General features: G+C 37.2%; 1 protein-coding gene across 1 annotated transcript in view; it reads right to left on the bottom strand.

Annotated features, from left to right (window-relative positions):
• Window positions 1-13,675, bottom strand: part of LOC145981747 (phospholipid scramblase 2-like) — a 62,155-nt gene extending 48,480 nt beyond the window's left edge. Inside the window, exon 1 of the mRNA XM_083115153.1 lies at window positions 13,443-13,675. Coding sequence (XP_082971279.1) covers window positions 13,443-13,675 — 233 coding nt within the window. The remainder of the gene's footprint in view (window positions 1-13,442) is intronic.
• Window positions 13,676-19,702: the final 6,027 nt, after the last annotated feature.

The raw sequence follows: 19,702 nt of genomic DNA, 5'->3' as shown, positions 1-19,702 counted from the left end.
AACTTACAAACTACTTTTTAAACTTGTGCGAGATTTAGCACCATTATGCTTGGGTTGGCTTCACTGAATACGCGCCAGCGAGACACAGGTCCTGTAAGAGGAGGGGCTCCAGCGTTGTCGGGTATGAATGGTTGACTGTAAAGGAAATTTGAGCCGGTGGTGCTTCAAGGAGTTTTTTTTCCCCCCAGGAACAGGGAATTCTGAAGCAAAAAACTAACAGGAAGGGGAAAAAGGAGAAACCTAGAAATGGGCGGGATACGGGAAAACTAGATACACATTGATGTGCTAAATTCTTGTTGTTTCTGTTTTTCGCTTGTAGGAAAGCATAAACATTAGACATATTAAGACTCTGTTTTCCGTTTATGTATGAACTCAGCTGGTAATAATTGAGCTAAAATGTGAAATAAATAAGTAAATAAATAAATAAATGTTAATGAAAACTGAAGATTGAACCAATTTTACAAATTTCATGTCAAATGTGAACCAAATATTATTAATTACATAGTCCGTGATTCAAACACTCTTCGAACAACGTACGAAAAGCCTGTTTATGATCTTTTAGGTGCTAGATTTGCTTTTACACTATCCTAAGAAAACACTTACATGTCCTTTGATAGAAATTTCTGGATATATCCCCACAATTTGTGAGCATTTCTTTTATATTTTATATTGTAATTTTTTTTTACTAAATATAGGGAATTTTAAGGCAAGAGAGGGAATTTATTTATATCCGAAAGGGATATTCCCCTCACAGTCCGAAAGATCACTGCTTTGAGCAGTGACCGATTTTGGATCTGGTTTCTTTTTGTTCCCCCCTTCTTGCTGTGTGTTTGTTAAAGTCTCGAGGTATTGCTTTTGCGAATTCCATCTATTGAAAAGCGGACTGTCGTCCCTGTGCTGTGGTGTAATACATTAGCGAAGTGCATTATGGAATAAAATGAGTGTGATTGTGCGGTGGGGTGGAGAACTTGTTGAAGACGCCGTTGTCCAGCAAGGATTTTGCTGCCAAGAAGAAACTTGTGGATATAGGTAGGCCCACCCCTTCCTTCTCTAGCAGACATAGTAACAGAAACGAAAAATAAAGTGCGCCGATTTTGCGATTCATGATACGGAGCTGATACTTGGTTATGCGGTTGTAAAAAGTATTCAGCACTTTTCTGTTTCCTTCTGTTTTCGTTTGTTTATTATTATTATTATTCATTTTTTTGCATATTTTTTATCGTTACGTTACTCATTGTGATAGGAATAACACTGACTTAATTATCAGATATCCAGAATTTTTAATTTGGTGAAAAATTCCAGGGAAGTGTTCTGAAAAAATTGGGGGGGGGGGCGGGGGTCGATGTGTGTGATAAATCACTAACCATGTCAGCCCAAAAATAAGCACAACGGGAAATAGCCTTACACTGTTGGAAAGGTCACGCTCCGCCACTGGATTCCGTTGATAACCAAGTGAGCGTCCGGAGGATTGAAGCTAGCTACGATAAATGGGCTACACCGCTAGAGGATATAAGGGAGAAGATTGACTCCAGTGAATTATTGGATAAGGAACAAAGAGCCGAATTGTTCGAGATATTTATTGCACATAGTAAGATGTTTTCAGAGAGGCCTGGCACTGCCAAGAACTTAGTCTGTGATATTCATTTGTCCAGTACCGTTCCAGTGAGTCAAAAACCGTACCCGATTCCAGTGGCAAAAAAGGGCAAAACTAGAGGCTGAGCTGCAAAAATGGAAAGATTGGGAAATAATTGTGCCTTGTAACTCTCCATACTTGAACCCGCTCATTGTTGTGGACAAACCGGATGGTTCTGTACGTCCGTGTGTAGATTTTCGGTTGTTGAACAAGTTTGTTATTGTTCCTAGAAGTTCTGTTGAACCAATAGACGAAGCACTCCAGAAATTTAAAGGTGCCAAGTACTTCACTAGTTTTGATTTGGTATCCGGGTATCTGCAGATTCCTGTAAAGCAAGAATTCCAGTCATACACTGCATTTTCTTATAAAGGAAGACAGTGGATGTTTACAAAAATGCCTTTCGGAATAGCTAACGCAGTTTCAGTTTTTGTTTCGGCTATGCATTCTATATTTGGGCCCGAAACTGATTCATTTCTGACCCAGTATATCGACGATTTATTACTGTTCGATTGTGATTTGCAGAAACATTTCCGGCACATTAATTATGTTTTGACCAGACTAGAAGAAGTTGGAATGACGGTGAAGTTGAAGAAATGTGATTTAGTTAAGTCGGAAATATTATATTTAGGCCAGATTGTTTCTGGGGATTCCATCCAAACTGATCCTAAGAAGAACGACGCCATTTTAAATTTTCCTAGACCTAGAAATAGAAAAGACGTCAGGAAATTTTTGGGACTTGCCGGTTGGAGGAGAAAGTACATTGAAAATTTTGCAGTGAAAGTGCAACCACTTACTTATCTTTTGTCCAAAAATGTGAAGTTTCAATGGACAGAAGTAGAAAATGAAGCTTTCGAATTGACGAAACTTGATTTGGTTAGTGCACCTGCGCTATCGCAACCAGATTTTACTAAAGAATTTTGTCTACAGTCAGATGCATGTGGAAAAGGGCTTGGTTGCGTTTTGTTCCAGACAGATGGAAATGATATTTTCGTTATCCAATATGCTAGCCGAAAGTTACGTAACAATGAACTTCATTTTTCTGTTCATGAACTTGAGTGCCTTGCTATATTATTTGGAATAGAACGCTTTGCAGTCTATCTTAAGGGAAGAAAATTTAAAATTTATACTGATCATAAAGGACTACAGTGGCTGCAAAATAGTAAAAATTGGAATAGTCGATTGACCCGTTGGTCTTTGAAAATCCAATCATATCAGTTCGAAATAGTGTATGTTAGTGGAAAGGAAAACATTATTCCTGATACGTTATCTAGATATCCTGTGAAAGCAGATACTGAGAGCAAGCCGGAGTCTGATTGTCTGCATTACCACATAAATTTGCTCTGGGAAGAAGATGAAGATGAAGAAGTGAGTGATTGGAAAGAAGCCCAGGCTAAATATTATTTTTGCAGTGAAATGATTGCTAAACTTCAGCAGCCTACTGAAAACGAAGATGCAGGCATGACCAGGTTACGGAAGTCCTTTAAACTTCATCATGGATTGCTGTTTAGAAGTTACAGTGGGGAGGCTCCACAGTACAAGTTGTGTGTTCCGAATTCCAGACGTCCCGAGCTGCTGAAAAAAATTCATGATGACGGCGGTCATTTTGGTGTGGGAAAGTGTTATAAGCAATTGCAATCCCGATATTATTGGAAAAAAATGAAACCTGATATTTCTAACTATATCCGTGATTGCCCGATTTGTGCAAAAGTGAAGCCTGACAAGTTAGGTATCATGAAGGAAAAGCTGCACATTGGTGGAAAGGAACCTCATGAGATGCTTTCCATTGACCTTATTGGAAAGTTACCGCCTTCTTCAGGGTACTATTATATTCTCAGCCTTATAGATGTTTTCTCCAGGTTCGTCACAGTTTATCCTGTGCGGAAGGCCAGTACCGTTGAGATAATTCGCTTAATGAAGGAGAGATATTTCGCCCATTATTCAGCTGTTAAACTAATTTTGTCGGATAGAGGATCCCAGTTCACTTCCCGGTCATGGCAGAGTTTCATCGAATGCATGGGAATGAAACATGTGTGTACGACGCCCTACCACCCTCAAGGAAACTTAGTAGAGAGAGCAAACCAAGAGATAACTCGTTTACTTAGGGTTTATTGCCAGCACGATCACCAGATTTGGTCCAAGCATCTTTATGAAGTTGCCTGGTTAATTAACAATTCTCTTTCTGAAGTTACAGGATATTCACCCATTGAATTGTTTTTCCGCCATTCAGTTCCACCACAAGTGCTAAGAGATTTCCCATGGCCTGTGTCAGAAGACGGTGAGAAAGACTGGCAGAGTAAGGCTGCTAAGAAGTCATCGTCCAAGTTCAGCTGTTAACCGAACCATTTCCAAGTTGTTTTATTTGTGGACAGGACCGTTCATAGCTACCCAAGTGAATTTCAACACGGCAGTGTTATTGGACACAAAAACTCGTAAGGAAGTGTGCAAGGTAAATTTCGACAATCTGAAGATTTTTAATTGTTCTCCAGACATGAGGAAAATACTTTTAGAAGGTTGAATCCAAAATCTCCTAGACTGTGAGTGCTTCCACGAGTCGTCGTCGATTTTGTTTCTCAATGGACATGTCCTTTCCGGACGTATGAACAGACTGTTGAAGTACACCATCCCGCCTGATAGATATGAATCTTGTGCGGAGAAGTTACGAGATTAATGGAAGTGAATGAGAGAGAGATTGTGCGGTTACTGTGATTTCTTTTTGTGAGTTTTGTTATGATGTTCAACTTTGGTTCTTTTTAAATTGCATAATCAAGATAAATAGATTCTGAATTCATATGTTAAAACGTAAGTTCTGTGTTTTTCTGTCTATTTACTGCAAATCTTAATGTTTTCCCGTGCCCTGGGAGGTATCACGCGTATACCACAATATAGTCTCATGTTGCTCATTCTCAATTTGTACTGATATAAATATATTCTTATGACTATTAATAATATCATATGGTTGAATCTGGCACGACCGTGTCAGAATTTATTTCGACTAAACTATATGGAATGCAACAATGATATTTTTATGTATCAATCAGTAACACTTCAAGTTTCTATGATTGATGTATTGATTTGTGGTTTTAAGTCCACTTTGTGCACAGAAAGGCTAATCGGGACTGGACCTACAGTTTAAAGTGGGATCCGAACTACTGTGCCTCCACTAGGTATCGAACCCAGGACCCCTTGATCACAAGGCGATGATGTTACCACTACACCATCGGGGAGGCCTCAAGTTTCTATGAATATCTACAAATGTTCAATGTGGCTTCCACCAAGTTATGCAACACACATCCCATCAAAATGTAAGTTCTTGCCACACTTTTCCCAAGAGCTGCTCGTCCACTAAAGCAAGGGCGTTTCTTATTCTCTCCTTTAGCTCTTGCACATTCTGTGGCATAGGTGGCACATAGACTTTGTCTTTCACAAAGCCTCAAATGCAGGAGTCTAGGGTTGTAAGGTCTGTGGACTTGTGAAAGTCGTCATTTTCTTTAACACTACACCAACGCCACAATTGACCGTGTTTACAAAAGTCTTGTGCATGAAAACAAAACTTGAAGATTTTCTCATTGTTATACAACAAGCCTCATTGTTGTGTTTCAGATAATTTTTGAACAATAAATCTAGTAAGCTGTTTGCTCTTTTATGATACACGCTGTATGAGTGTGATAGGTACCGTATAAATCCATAGAATTATTCTTTATTTTATTTAACTTTCTCTAGAAGCGAGTATTAAGCAGACTTCCTGATGTATTGAGGTTACAAGGTTTACAACAGGTAAACAAGTAGCAAGCTACTTATAATACTAAGAAGGAAAACTCACGTTATCAGCATATAGGAAGTCTCCACTGACAGGGGTTTAAAGGAGCGGACAGACTGGCAGAGGACTCACTTTTCAATTTGATTGGAAACAGGGAACAGGTATTTTGGAGAGTAGGGAAGGAGAGTAGTCACCCTGACTGAGACCAAGCAGTTGAGAAGCCTGGACAAAGCACGTTTTCATATTACACTTTGCTACGGATTTGATCATCTATTGTAAGTCTAGACAGGTATTTATCCTAACCTCACCATCATGATTCAGGTTGAAAGATCTAAAATCCAACGAGTGACTCTTTGCCATTTCTAGTTCTTTAGTAAGGTATTATCTTTCAGTTGTGCTTCTTGCAGCCAATCATTCAACTTGTCATCATGACAAGTGCTCTCATCATTCATGAGGATGAATGAAGATTAGCTACATCACCCATAAATCTATTGGGAGTGGCAGGTACGATCCCATCATTCGTTAGAATGATACAGTACTACAGGAAAGAGATACATTTTACAAAAGATATATCCTGTAAAATCCATGGTCCACAGTATTTGGAATCAAACTTAACTATAGCTCTCTTCCAGTTTTACGGCAGGCGCCATTCATGCTGGAAAAGGAAGTGGGAAGCTGGGAAACAACCAATCCTGTGCTATAAGAAACGCAGCAGCCTGTAGAACGAGGTGTGGGCAGAACTTCCTCCACTTGACGTAACTCTTGGTGCCACTGCTGTTGTCTGGTTGGTCTGCTGTATATTCCCCACTTCCCTTGCCAGCATGTAGGTGCCTGCCATAACAGTAGAAAAGGCCTTTAACAGTGGGATATATACTGTTATCAGTTTTTAGAAAATGTAGAATTTCAGTGTAGCAAAGGTGATTTTGGATCAATAGTAGAATGTATTTGTGTAGAAAAAGAAAAGTAGACAAATTTTAAAAAAGAACATGAAAGATTATGCACAATAAATTGTGGCAGCAATCCCAAATTTAAAAAAAATTTCTCTAGCTAAAACATTGCATTGATGTGCTCATATGTTATATGTGTGTATACTAATTTTTACATATTGCGTACATAATAAATGTTTCTCTGAAAAGGTCAGCCTTTGTTGTTGTAAAGGTACAAAATTTTCATGAACTGCATGGAATGAAACTGGAGTTTGAATCAATGAATGAATTGTTGTTTAAAGTCCACTTTATGCACAGAAAGGCTAATCGGAACTGGACCAACAGCTCAAAATGGAATCTGAACCACTATGTGCCTGGGACCCTTGAGAAATGAAACTGGATTCTGCAGGGTAGCATCAATATGGTTTCTCACAAGTCAAGTAACAATAAACAGAGGATCACACAATATGTTATTCTGCACTTATCGTTTGATAGTAGGGCCTCGCCGATGGCACAGTGGTAATGTCATGGCCTTGTATATAAGGGGTCCCAGGTTCGATTCCGGTAGAGGTGCATAGTGGTTAGGATTCCTCATTAAACTGTAGGTCCAGTCCCAAGTAGCCTTAATGTCCATAAAGTGAACTTAAAACACTAACTCAGTCAATCAATCATTAGATAATAATCTGGAAAAGAGTATATTTTAATATCAATTTATCACATAGTTTTCTATTCCTACTGTTACGATTGATTTAAAGGTATAAGTCTGTTAATTATCTAGAGAAAGAAGAAGACTTGCCTGGAAGGATTCCTGGTTGAATAACAACAGTGCAATCACCTGCTCCATTAAGTTCCATGATAATGATTGGGACCTGTGAGTTATCCTGGGTTCCTAGATATAAAAATAACATAAGTATATACTATACATGTACATGTATATACATACATACATACACATTTCCAGGGTGTCCCAAAAATAAGTGGCCTAACTTCAGAAATGTGTTCCTCATATTTAAACAATGAAATATATATATATTACAGTGGTGTGGCGTGACTTTTTCAAAAGTGTTACCGGCTATCAGATGTTATCATCTCCATTTTTTATTATTATTATTATTTTTATTTTGCAATCCGCTCAATAATTTTTTTTAGCCACAATCACTCCTAGAGAGAACTACCACTCATGAGAGAGTTACCTCGAAAATCCAGTGAATAGTAGTCGATGCTTGTCAACCATCTCTGTTTCTTTGCAAAGAGGTGGAAAGGGGAAGAAGAACCACACATTCGGTTCAGTTTGACGTTTCTGCAGTGAGCAGACGACAGAATTCCCCTCCTCCAGCTGTGAGAGGTAGTTGAAATGTACGTACTACTGTTGCCAACTTAGTTTTTTGGAGCAAGGTTTGTCCAAATCACGAATCGCATCAAGTACTTATCTTTTCGTCTATTACGTAAACGGTTTCAGTTGTAGTTAAATCCAGCTTTGGCTTTGCAGTCTAGCTCTAGTTGCTTCAGAGAAATAGTATCCCCGTTTTAGGCGGGATTTACCTCTTTTCTGGAAATCCAATGTGACAACACTTGCTGATCCGGTAGACCGCAGCGGCAACAGGGCCCCTAACCAGGCATGTGAATAACCCCCTAGCACACTTGCCTCCAAGTCTTTCCCCGCTGTTCCCTTGCATTGGCGAGTGCCCTTTCCTCTTGTTGCCTCTTGAGGGTAGCGGAACGGCCTGTCTCTTCGCTTTTATCGGCTGCAGAAGAAATGTCCTCTGCAATATACACTCAACTGCAACGCTGTCGGTTAACTTATTTAACAATGTTGTTATTTTATTGAGAAAAAACTTTTTAATTTCTTTACATTTTGCTGTTACCTGCGGTAACACCGGTTACATGCACGCCACTCTGGGAATGCTTGCTTTCCTAGTTATAGGGTTTCACAACAGTAGATAGAAAACAGGCATTTAAAAACAAACCGGTTATAACTGGTTATACAAGTGTAATTTGCCATCGGGCACTTAACAAGTGCAATTTAAGGCAAAATCAGGTGACCCTGTGTCGGGATGTGTCATGTGCCCCTCTTGCATCTTGGAACATGCATGTTAGAACATGTTATTTCCCAGTAGACAACAGTGCATCTTGGGCTAAACTGGTTATAACTGGTTTACAAGTGTAACTTGTCATCGGGCACTTAAGAAGTGCAATTTAAGGCTATGCCTACCCCTCTGCAAGAGGCTACCCCTCTGCAAGAGGCCACCCCTCTGTAAGAGGCCACCCACACCCACTTCCGGTCCACTTCCGGTCCACTTCCGGTTATACAGTATAACTTAGAATAGACAAGATTGGACAAGACAGGACAAGAATAGACAAGATTGGACAAGACAGGACAAGAATAGACAAGATTCAACAAGACATGACAAGAATAGACAAGATTCAACAAGACAGGACAAGAATAGACAAGATTGGACAAGACAGGACAAGAATAGACAAGATTCAACAAGGCAGGACACAATATTACAGATTAGGACCAGTCCAGACAAGATTGGACAAGACAGGACAAGAATAGACAAGATTCAACAAGACAGGACAAGAATAGACAAGATTCAACAAGACAGGACAAGAATAGACAAGATTCAACAAGACAGGACAAGAATAGACAAGATTCAACAAGACAGGACAAGAATAGACAAGATTGGACAAGACAGGACAAGAATAGACAAAACAGGACAAGAATAGACAAGATTCAACAAGGCAGGACACAATATTACAGGTTAGGACAAGTCCAGACAAGATTCGACAAGACAGGACAAGAATAGACAAAATTGGACAAGACAGGACAAGAATAAACAAGATTAGACAAGACAGGACAAGAATAGACAAGATTCAACAAGACAGGACAAGAATAGACAAGATTCAACAATGCAGGACACAATATTACAGGTTAGGACCAGTCCAGACAAGATTCAACAAGACAGGACAAGAATAGACAAAATTGGACAAGACAGGACAAGAATAGACAAGATTCAACAAGACAGGACAAGAATAGCCAAGATTCAACAAGACAGGACAAGAATAGACAAGATTGGACAAGACAGGACAAGAATAGACAAAACAGGACAAGAATAGACAAGATTCAACAAGGCAGGACACAATATTACAGGTTAGGACAAGTCCAGACAAGATTCGACAAGAATAGACAAAATTGGACAAGACAGGACAAGAATAAACAAGATTAAACAAGACAGGACAAGAATAGACAAGATTCAACAATGCAGGACACAATATTACAGGTTAGGACCAGTCCAGACAAGATTCAACAAGACAGGACAAGAATAGACAAAATTGGACAAGACAGGACAAGAATAGACAAGATTCAATAAGACAGGACAAGAATAGACAAGATTCAACAAGACAGGACAAGAATAGACAAGATTGGACAAGACAGGACAAGAATAGACAAAACAGGACAAGAATAGACAAGATTCAACAAGGCAGGACACAATATTACAGGTTAGGACAAGTCCAGACAAGATTCGACAAGACAGGACAAGAATAGACAAAATTGGACAAGACAGGACAAGAATAAACAAGATTAAACAAGACAGGACAAGAATAGACAAGATTCAACAAGACAGGACAAGAATAGACAAGATTCAACAATGCAGGACACAATATTACAGGTTAGGACCAGTCCAGACAAGATTCAACAAGACAGGACAAGAATAGACAAAATTGGACAAGACAGGGCAAGAATAGACAAGATTCAACAAGACAGGACAAGAATAGACAAGATTCAACAAGACAGGACAAGAATAGACAAGATTGGACAAGACAGGACAAGAATAGACAAAACAGGACAAGAATAGACAAAACAGGACAAGAATAGACAAGATTCAACAAGGCAGGACACAATATTACAGGTTAGGACCAATCCAAATAAGATTGAATAAGACAGGACAAGAATAAACAAGATTGGACAGTTAATAAACAGAAATTTTGATTAGTTAAAACAAACAAAGTTTTGATTGGCTAAAGCAAGCAAGGTTTTGATTGGTCCGACAAAACTATATAAATCAGTGCACAGTGCTGTTTGTTACCATTGCTGGATCGGCAGTGGAACCCACAAGTGGGGGCAGAATCTGAACAGGCTCTACCAGATTGTAGGAGACTTGAAGCATACAGTCTGGTGGAATAACCCAAGTAAGATCATAGGGACAGTATACACTGGTGCAGTAAAAGCCAATTTTTGGCAGGGGGGGGGGGGGCAAAATGGTTCCTAAATACAAAATAATTAATGTCAAGAACTAATTGACATAGAGCTATGCAGTTTTTTTTGTCTGCCTGGTACTCAAGTGCTCTATCATTGTAGACTATAGTCGAGAGTCCCAACTCAATTTTCTTCTCTGATTCTTGTTGTTCTATAGCTGGTCTAGGAGGTTTTTTAAGTGCTAAAGGTGTGTGAATATAAAGCTCTGTTCTTAAATATTGTATATTAATAATTTATTGCCTGAAATTATACAATTTGAAAAAGAAACCTATAAAAATAAACATATACCCCAGTATAAACTCTATTTCATGATATTTGTTGTTTTTTCTATAATTTTTATTAACATAAAATTATAACAATTTTAGTTAAGTGTGAGTTATTCCAACAATTTTTTCTAATTGTATATAAATAAACAATAGGTAAAAAAAAATGAGTAACAAAAGAATTAGATGAAACCAAAAACAAGAAATCTTGTATAGAAATGAATATACTACAACAGACATAGATGATGATCTCTCAGATATTCCAAATTTTCTGGCTAAACTGAAGCAAAAAATTATAGATGCAATTCAAAGCATGCTTTTGAAATGTTCCCTCAAAATATACTTCACTCTATCCTCACTGTATATAAATCCTCGTGGTGAACAAGAACAATATTCTCATTGTACCCGTGTGTCAATTTTACACCGTGATGATATCACTTGTTTGAATGATATTTATGATAAAATGTGTGAAACACTTAAACTAAAACAACAAGAATTTGAAGGCAGAGGTTCAGGATGGCGATTGTGTAATACTGATCATAAACTTGAAATTAAATTAGCTCGATATACTCCCCTTGGTGGTGGGTCTAGTTATATTGAGCTGCCCAAAAAGATTAGAAACAAACATGCTGTGTTAAATATTCAAAATGAAGATGATATGTGTTTTCTTTGGTGTATTATAGCACATTTTTATCCAGCACCAAATAATAAACATCGTGTCTCTCACTATATGAAATATTTTGATGAGTTTGAACAAATAATGTTTGGTATCCAATATCCAGTAGGTATTTCAGCTATCCAGCAATTTGAAAAACAATATGAACAGCACCACAATCAACCATTAGCTGTGTTTGTTTATGGCTATGATGAAAAATTCCATATTAATGTACTTAGACACCATCCACCAGCTAATGATGCACATATTATTAGATTGCTGTATGTTTCTGAGGGAAATCAAAAGCATTATTGTTTGATACAGGATCTCCCAAAATTAGTGAGAAACCAAATAACATTATATCATAATAGAATTACCATATGTGATTGTTGCCTATCAATATTTCATGGCACAAGTATGAAAACAAGAGAAGAACAATTAAAGGAACATATTGAAAAATGTTACCTCTACCCTTGTGTGACTTATAAGTTTCCACTCAAAACTATAAAATTCAAAAATTTTAAATCACTAGTGCAGCATCCATTTGTGATCTATGCTGATTTTGAGACAATACAGAAACCAATGGCAGTATGCCTCCCAGATTCAAATTCATCATACACAACACATATTGCTAAACATGTCGCTTGTGGTTTTGCTCTGAAATTGGTAAACACATATCACACAAACAGTCCACCCCCTTATATTTATCGAGGTGAAAATACAGCCCCAAAATTTATCCAAACTCTTCGAGAGTGGGTGGAAACACTTGCTCCAATTTTACATAACACAAAACCGATGAATGATCTTACACCAGAGCAACAAGACCAACATAATAATGCAACACAGTGTGCATACTGTAACAATAAGTTTGATTCACATTGCCCAAAAATTCAACATCACAATCACTATAGTGGGGATTTCATTGCCAGTATTTGCAATCCATGTAACTTGAAAATACAGAGATACAAATTTATTCCAGTATTTATTCACAATTTGCAAAATTTTGATGCACACTTGTTTATCTCAGAATTGGGATATGATGCAGAGGATATTAATATTATACCACGCAGTAAAGACAAATATATCACCATAGAGATTAAAAAATGGAAAAATTGCTTCTCTCAGGTTTCTTGATTCATACCAATTTCTATCTAGTAGCTTGGCAACTCTGGTGAAACAATTAACCGATAGTGAATTTGTTCACACGAAGAAATATTTTGGTGATGATAACATGAAATTGCTGAGAAGAAAGGGTGTCTACCCTTATCAATACATGGATAATTTTGATAAATTTAATGAGACACAGTTACCACCACGAGAACAATTTTATAATCATCTTCAAGATGAGGAGTGTAGTGAGGAAGATTATCAATATGCCCAGAAAATTTGGAATACACTAGATTGTAGAACAATGGGAGATTATCATGACAAATATTTGATTCTGGATACCCTCCTATTATCTGATGTGTTCGAGGCTTTTAGAAGTAGGTGTTTCCACATATATCAACTAGATCCTGTATATTATTACACAACACCTGGTCTATCCTGGCAGCCTATGTTTAAGTATACAGGAGTTGAAATTGGTCTTGTTGACAATATTGAGCAGTTCATGTTTATTGAGTCTGGTAAACGTGGTGGTATAGTACAGTGTCCTTTGAGGTATGCAAAAGCCAACAATAAATATCTAGCTGATTACAATCCTGGCAAATCTTCTACATACATACTATACATTGACATGAACAATTTATATGGTTATGTCATGCAGCGGCGTGCATTCTGGGTACGCAAGGTACTCACTGCGTACCCACAACACCGTAAGAAAAAATAATAATTTTCCCCATTCCCAATTTCCCCAATTTTCTCTTCTCGGAGCATGAAAATTCAACTATCATCTCTCCGAAACCCCTTCCACTGCCAGAAATTCTATCTTCCGTCCGAAAACGCTCTTGCCTTGCCCGAGTAGCCTGGCCCTCCAAGCAGTCCCGAACATCTGCCCGAATGATCCCGATCGTGCCTTCGGTGTTGCCCGCACCCACCCCCATCCACCGTGGCTTCTGCCGATTCCCACGAGCAAAAGCTGCTGCCTCTGTTGGGTACCCTTGAAATTCGGAGGGCAATCCCCATTGGCTCCGATCAACCCCCACCATATGTTTGGGTCTTCCCGCGCTCATCCCACGGTGCATTTTCCTGTTCAAAGCACATGGTTCTAAGAAGCCAGGGTACCTAAGATTTTGGCAGCGTCTGCAGTGTTGGTAGTAGTCAACATATATTTTTTTTCTAATGTTTAGTTTACTAACATTGGACAGACACGCTTAGATAAATTAATCCCTGTGCTTTGGTTGCAATAAAAATGCGTTATAAAAATTGATTACTGACATACAAATCGGAGCGGAAGACAAAAAAAATGTTTATCGGGAGGTGAGGGAAATGGAGTGATCGATCGACTGAGCATTGCGTTTTACCTGAAACCCTTTTCGGCGTCGTCATGTCAATGTGTCAGAGGAAAATTATATGGACAATTTCCATGTTTCACACCATTCTCAGTTTCTGTCTTTCTCATTCTAGATATCAAAATTGTATTCGTGTCACTTTGCATTTCAGCTTATGATAAGGATGGGTGTTGACTGTTGACCCGACGATATAAATGAACGAAAGAAAAAACATAAACACATTGCTTACTATAGGATTCGAATGTACCCCCGCTCCCTTACGTTGCAAAGTTATGTAAATGGACGTTACATTGTGCCCAACATAAGGGTGCAAAATCATATTGGTGGTGGGGGGGGGATATCTCAATCTACACACACGCGCGCATATATTACATATACACATAATATAATTATGATATGCATATTTATAATGTCATTCAATATAAAAAAATAATGAATTTCTAAATATTTCAAAATGCATTATTAATAAATACATAGAGAGAAATCAATTTGTTACTTTTATATACATGAGATATTTATAAAGTAGCAAACTAATTCATTTACTAACGGGTTAAAGATGTCAATAAATTACAAAAATAGTTGGAATCGTTTTATTATGCAATAGTTTTTCTATTAACATCATATTTATATTTGTCTTGCATTCTTGTTTTACTTCTATTGTACATATTTTGCTTTTGGTGTAGATCTGTTAAAGATCTCTTGAAGAGGTAGTGAATGTTTTCAATATTATCCTTCATTGTTATAACAAAAACTCTCCCCCCCCCCCCGGGAAATTTTGGTGTGGGGATTTTTGAGGCCAAGATTATTGGTGGGGGAAATCCCTCCCTTCCCCCTCAGGACTTCGAACCCTGCCCAACGTTTATTTGAGCTTTTGAAGTATGTTGGGATTAATACATTGATGCATTTTCTACGAGTCTCCTTAATTTCTTCATTCTACAAAATATCTCGTCGACTGACAACCCTGATCCATTCATCTACAAATGTGAGTGGCTATTTCGAGGAAGGATACACTTGTTACCGCGAGAGGTTGACGTTTTTTGTTTCTTCCGTCTTGCGTGTGAAATTTGCAGTGTTTCGTTCTTATTATTGTTTTGTCAGTGCGGTGAAGAGGTGAAATAGAAATAATATGGAATTGGAAGTTGTTGATGACGTTCTGGAGAGGGGTTTTTCGTCACATAGTTATGAAAAGAAAGTGGAAATAATCCGAAATGAGAGGCCTGTTCCTGAATTGGAGGACTTGTCTCAGGCAGGAGTTACGAAGGATGGTAAGCATGTTAGGCATTTTCAGGAAAAAACTTACTTAAGTGTGTATTTCTTCCTCAACCTTTAATTAACATATTACTTATTTAAACATTTGACTGTCCTTTCGTTCCCGTTCAATGTGCATCGCGCTGCATGAAGAAACTAATCAAGGTTGAATTGTTGGGCTGCACGTTTCTTGAGAATATATTTGCGAAACAAGTATATAAAATATCATACAAATGTTTTATCGTGTTACATCTGAATCTCTCCGGTAGCGTTTTAAGGTTATATCTTTATATAAAAAAATCCTGAATTAGATCCCATTTCAATTCAACTAACTTCAATCAGCTTTAGTGTGCATAAAGGAAGCTTAAATTCTGCTTCCTTTAACATACCAAAAAATGCGGCAGAAATCGTTTTTTTCTTTTTGTGTGCATATGAATGCATTTGATACAGCCACTAGTAAATTATCCACTAAGGATTTCCCTTACGTATTTCTCTTGCGTACCCTAGTCTAAATGTCACCGCATGCCACTGATGTCATGACCCAATCACTCCCAATTGGGAACTATCAATGGATGACTAATGCAGAACTTGAAAACCAGGATTTCCTAAATTGGGCTGAAGATCATCCAGTGGGTTGTCTATTAGAAGTTGATTTAGAATATCCATCTGATCTTCATGATGAACCCCATGGATTTGCTATGGTTCCAGTTTCTCAGAAGATTCCGGGTACAGGGGAAACAAAATTGGTGTTATCTTTTGAAAACAAATATAATTATGTGCTTCATTATCGACTGTTACAATATTATGTCAAGCATGGTTTGAAACTCACCAAAATCCACAAGGGATTGAAATTTGAGCAACAAAAATGGTTAGCCCCTTATATTCAAGAAAATACAAATCGTCGCATACAGACAAATTCCAAGGTTGAGAAAAATTTGTATAAATTAATAAACAACTCTATTTATGGGAAATGTCTAGAGGATAAAAGAAATAGGGTGAGATGCTCTTTGGTGTCTGATCCTAAAAAAATCCAGAAGCTTATTAATGACCCCACATACAAGAGCTTTAACAGCATCACTGATGATCTAACTCTTATTGAGAGGAACCCTGTCAGTGTAATATGTGATGCACCAATAGCTGTGGGTGTTGCTGTACTTGAATTATCAAAGTTGGAGATGTATAAGTTCCATTATGATGTTATGAGGCCCAAAAATAATATTCAGATAGCCTACATGGATACTGATGCTTTTGTATATGTAATAAAAATAGATGATTTATACAGTGATCTGTTTTCTATGAGAGAACATTTTGATTTTAGTAACTATCCAAAAGATCATCCACTGTACAGTGTTGAAAATCAGATGATCCCAGGAAAAATGAAAGATGAGGTGGAAGGGTCCATAATATCAGAATTTGCTGGCCTCAGGCCAAAAATGTACTGCTTAAAGATAGATGGCAAAAATGAAATAAAAAAGGCCAAGGGTGTGAGTCTAAGCTGTACTGCTAAACTCACAATAGAAGATTTCAAACAGTACCTATTGAAAAATGAAACCTTATTAATGTCAGCTCATCATCTTACTAGTAGATTGGATGGTGTCCATACCACTATAAAAAACAAAATAGCACTCAATGGCAATGATAATAAATTGCAAATATTAGATTGCAATGTTCATACAAGAGAGTATGGACACTATAATACAAGCAAATCTTGCAACAAATGTTCATCATAGATAGATGTAACTTAAAAATTGTTATATCTCCATCCCTAATTGAGCTAGGAGGATGGTTGATAACTTGTTAAACATATAGAAATTAAAATTGTTCTATTATTCTTTCATTCTTCACATCATATATGTATGACTTCTCTACAATGCACTGCATGTAGTGTTCTCTGGTAGTGCATCATGAAATTCACATATTATTTTAAAATTAGCTCTATCATTTATAACTACTAATTTTCTTTTTGAAGCATTTATTAGAAACATTGGCCTATGAGCTATGAATTCATCTGGATCATAATACATATTCATATTTCCTTCAGTAACTCTCTTAAAAGCAGAGTATCCTTCATACAATTTTAAAAAATCTCGATTTGCTATGTTCAAATTGTAATTTTCACGGGGGAACACTTCATTTCTACCATTCTTTAAATATATGTTTTTAATTTTACAGTCATCAAACTGGCTGCTGTCTTTTTCTTGATTGTCATCTCTTGCTGTTTGGAACAGTACAGCTACAAACTCTGGCATGTCATATCTTAAAGATTGAAACTGTGTTGTAATATCATATTCAAAAAACTTGCCTTCTACAGCTTTAGATATGCACTGGTAAGTATAAAAAACTAAAGGAATTTTTGGATTCTTCAAGATGTTGGATTTATACTTGAGAGAATAATTTGCTTCATATTCAACAATTGGCATTCTTAGTTCCATGGACTGTATAACACATTTTGCAGCCTCTGGCAAGCTAGCATCATTTGCTGTACCATCTGCATTTAAAGTTTTGTACCTCATGATGGCATTGTTATCATTGGGTGCTCTACGAAATATGATGCTAAGACCTCCTTTCCACATGATCTCTTTGTAATCACTAAAGAATCCAAATAGCAATCTCATAGGGAACAACACTGTGTGAGATTTTGTTTGAATTTTTGTACCTGCTTCGAATCCAGCAGCTTTGTAGTAAGCACTTTCTGCTTTAGATAGTTTCAAAGTTCCTATTGTAGTGGATGTAATACCAGGGTAATCAATTCTGTCTATGACTGTGCCATGCTTCTTGACTTCAACTTGTGAGAACAAGAAGGGTACAAAGTTATTTATAAGTTTCACATTAGCAGTAGGAGGAAATTCTTCACCAGTGCTCTTCTTAACAATATCAAATTTTATATACAAATCTGATCTGTGTGGATGAATAAACCCATCCCCTGCTGTGATTTCAAACTCGATCTCTTTGTTGGGTTCATTGAGGTTTGCAAAGGTCCTCCTGTTTGGAGGGAAGGACTGTAATTCATAACTCTCGATATTTTCCATTTTGGGTATTTATTTATATATTTATTTATTAAATATTTATTTCAATTACTGCAGTGGTATTGGCACCAGCAAAATCAACTATCTCATTCTTCTCATTTGTAATTGTTATCTCTATGTAATTAACTTTGTCATGTGAAACTGGAAAATAGATTGGTGGGATGGGGGAATAGAAAATTGGCTCCATGAATTCAGAATTTGGTTTGAATGTAGTTATGATACCTGTTTCCTTGTGTCTACCAACTGAATTTTCTTCAGCTTTGATAATCATCCCTTTAGCAATGTTGCAGTGAATGTTCAATGTCTCTATAGCCAAGAATTTTGGTATGAATTTACCTATGTGCCTGATACCTGGTTCTAGTTTGGTGTTGTTGGGAAATCCTAAAATCTCACCCATGCTAGACAGGTCTACCGTTTCTTGTGCAGACACAATCTCCACTCTGTGTGTTACAGAATTCTGAGATAGGAGTATACTGTTGCCAAGTTCTGATTGTAAAGTAGATAAATTATACTGTCCAGGGGGAATAACAATTTTCTCATTGCCCACAACTATAGAATTATTATAATTTGTTACATTTGGAATAAGATACATGCTGTAGAAAGCTCTGAGAGCTATGGATTTTGGATATATGATATCATCATGGAGATGTAGTTTCAAGATCGATGTCTCACTAGAAAGATGAAAAATTCCCATGCTTAATGTACCACACAGCTTTTTGAAAATCTTCTAATTTGATGTTATGTATTTTATTCAAAATTCTGAGCATGGTAACACAAACATGACCACATATAATTTGATTGAAATTTTGTATACGCTCATCATTGTAATAAATGTTTACATGTTTTAAATAATTAATTAATTCTGTAGGGGGCACCCCACCAAAGGAGTCAAATATGTAAGCATTGTTATTCTGTTTATAATAGCATATCCAGTGTGTACCAATAATTTTGGACATATCCAAGTTAACCACACCACATTCTCGAGCCCCCCAAGAGGGGGGGGAACTATTTTTAGGGAGAGCGTCACTCATGAAAACACCTCTGAAATACTTAATTTTAAATATTTTAACTAAAGATTCAATATCTTGGTTGGTGAGTGCTTCTTCTTTTTTTTTAATTTTCTGAGAGCTTTGGATTTCATACCACTGAGTACCCTACACCACTACCCCCTCGTAGGGGGCTCTCCATAGCTAGATTATGTCTTTTCTGTTCTTCTAGTTCTGCTTTATTCTTTTTTGAATCTATTACAGTTTTGGCAATAGCAGCGCTCCCGCCAGCCAAGCTCCCGATAGCCCCTAGAGCAGCTAAGATGGCAGGGATGCTAAATATGAAACCACCACTATGTGATTTTTTTCTTCTATTTTGCAACCTTTTTAATTGTGATGTGCTGAGTAATAATTTCATTCCATTCCCTTTGGCTATACATTGTCTCTTCTTCTCTTGTTGTTTTTTAGTTAAAATTGGATTAATTTTTAAATTTTTAAGA

The sequence above is a fragment of the Lepisma saccharinum genome, chromosome 30, assembly GCF_977018435.1.
Source record: "Lepisma saccharinum chromosome 30, izLepSacc3.1, whole genome shotgun sequence".
NCBI lineage: Eukaryota > Metazoa > Arthropoda > Insecta > Zygentoma > Lepismatidae > Lepisma > Lepisma saccharinum.
Note: the sequence above shows the minus strand (reverse complement) of the source record. Positions and strands in the feature narration are given on the sequence as shown.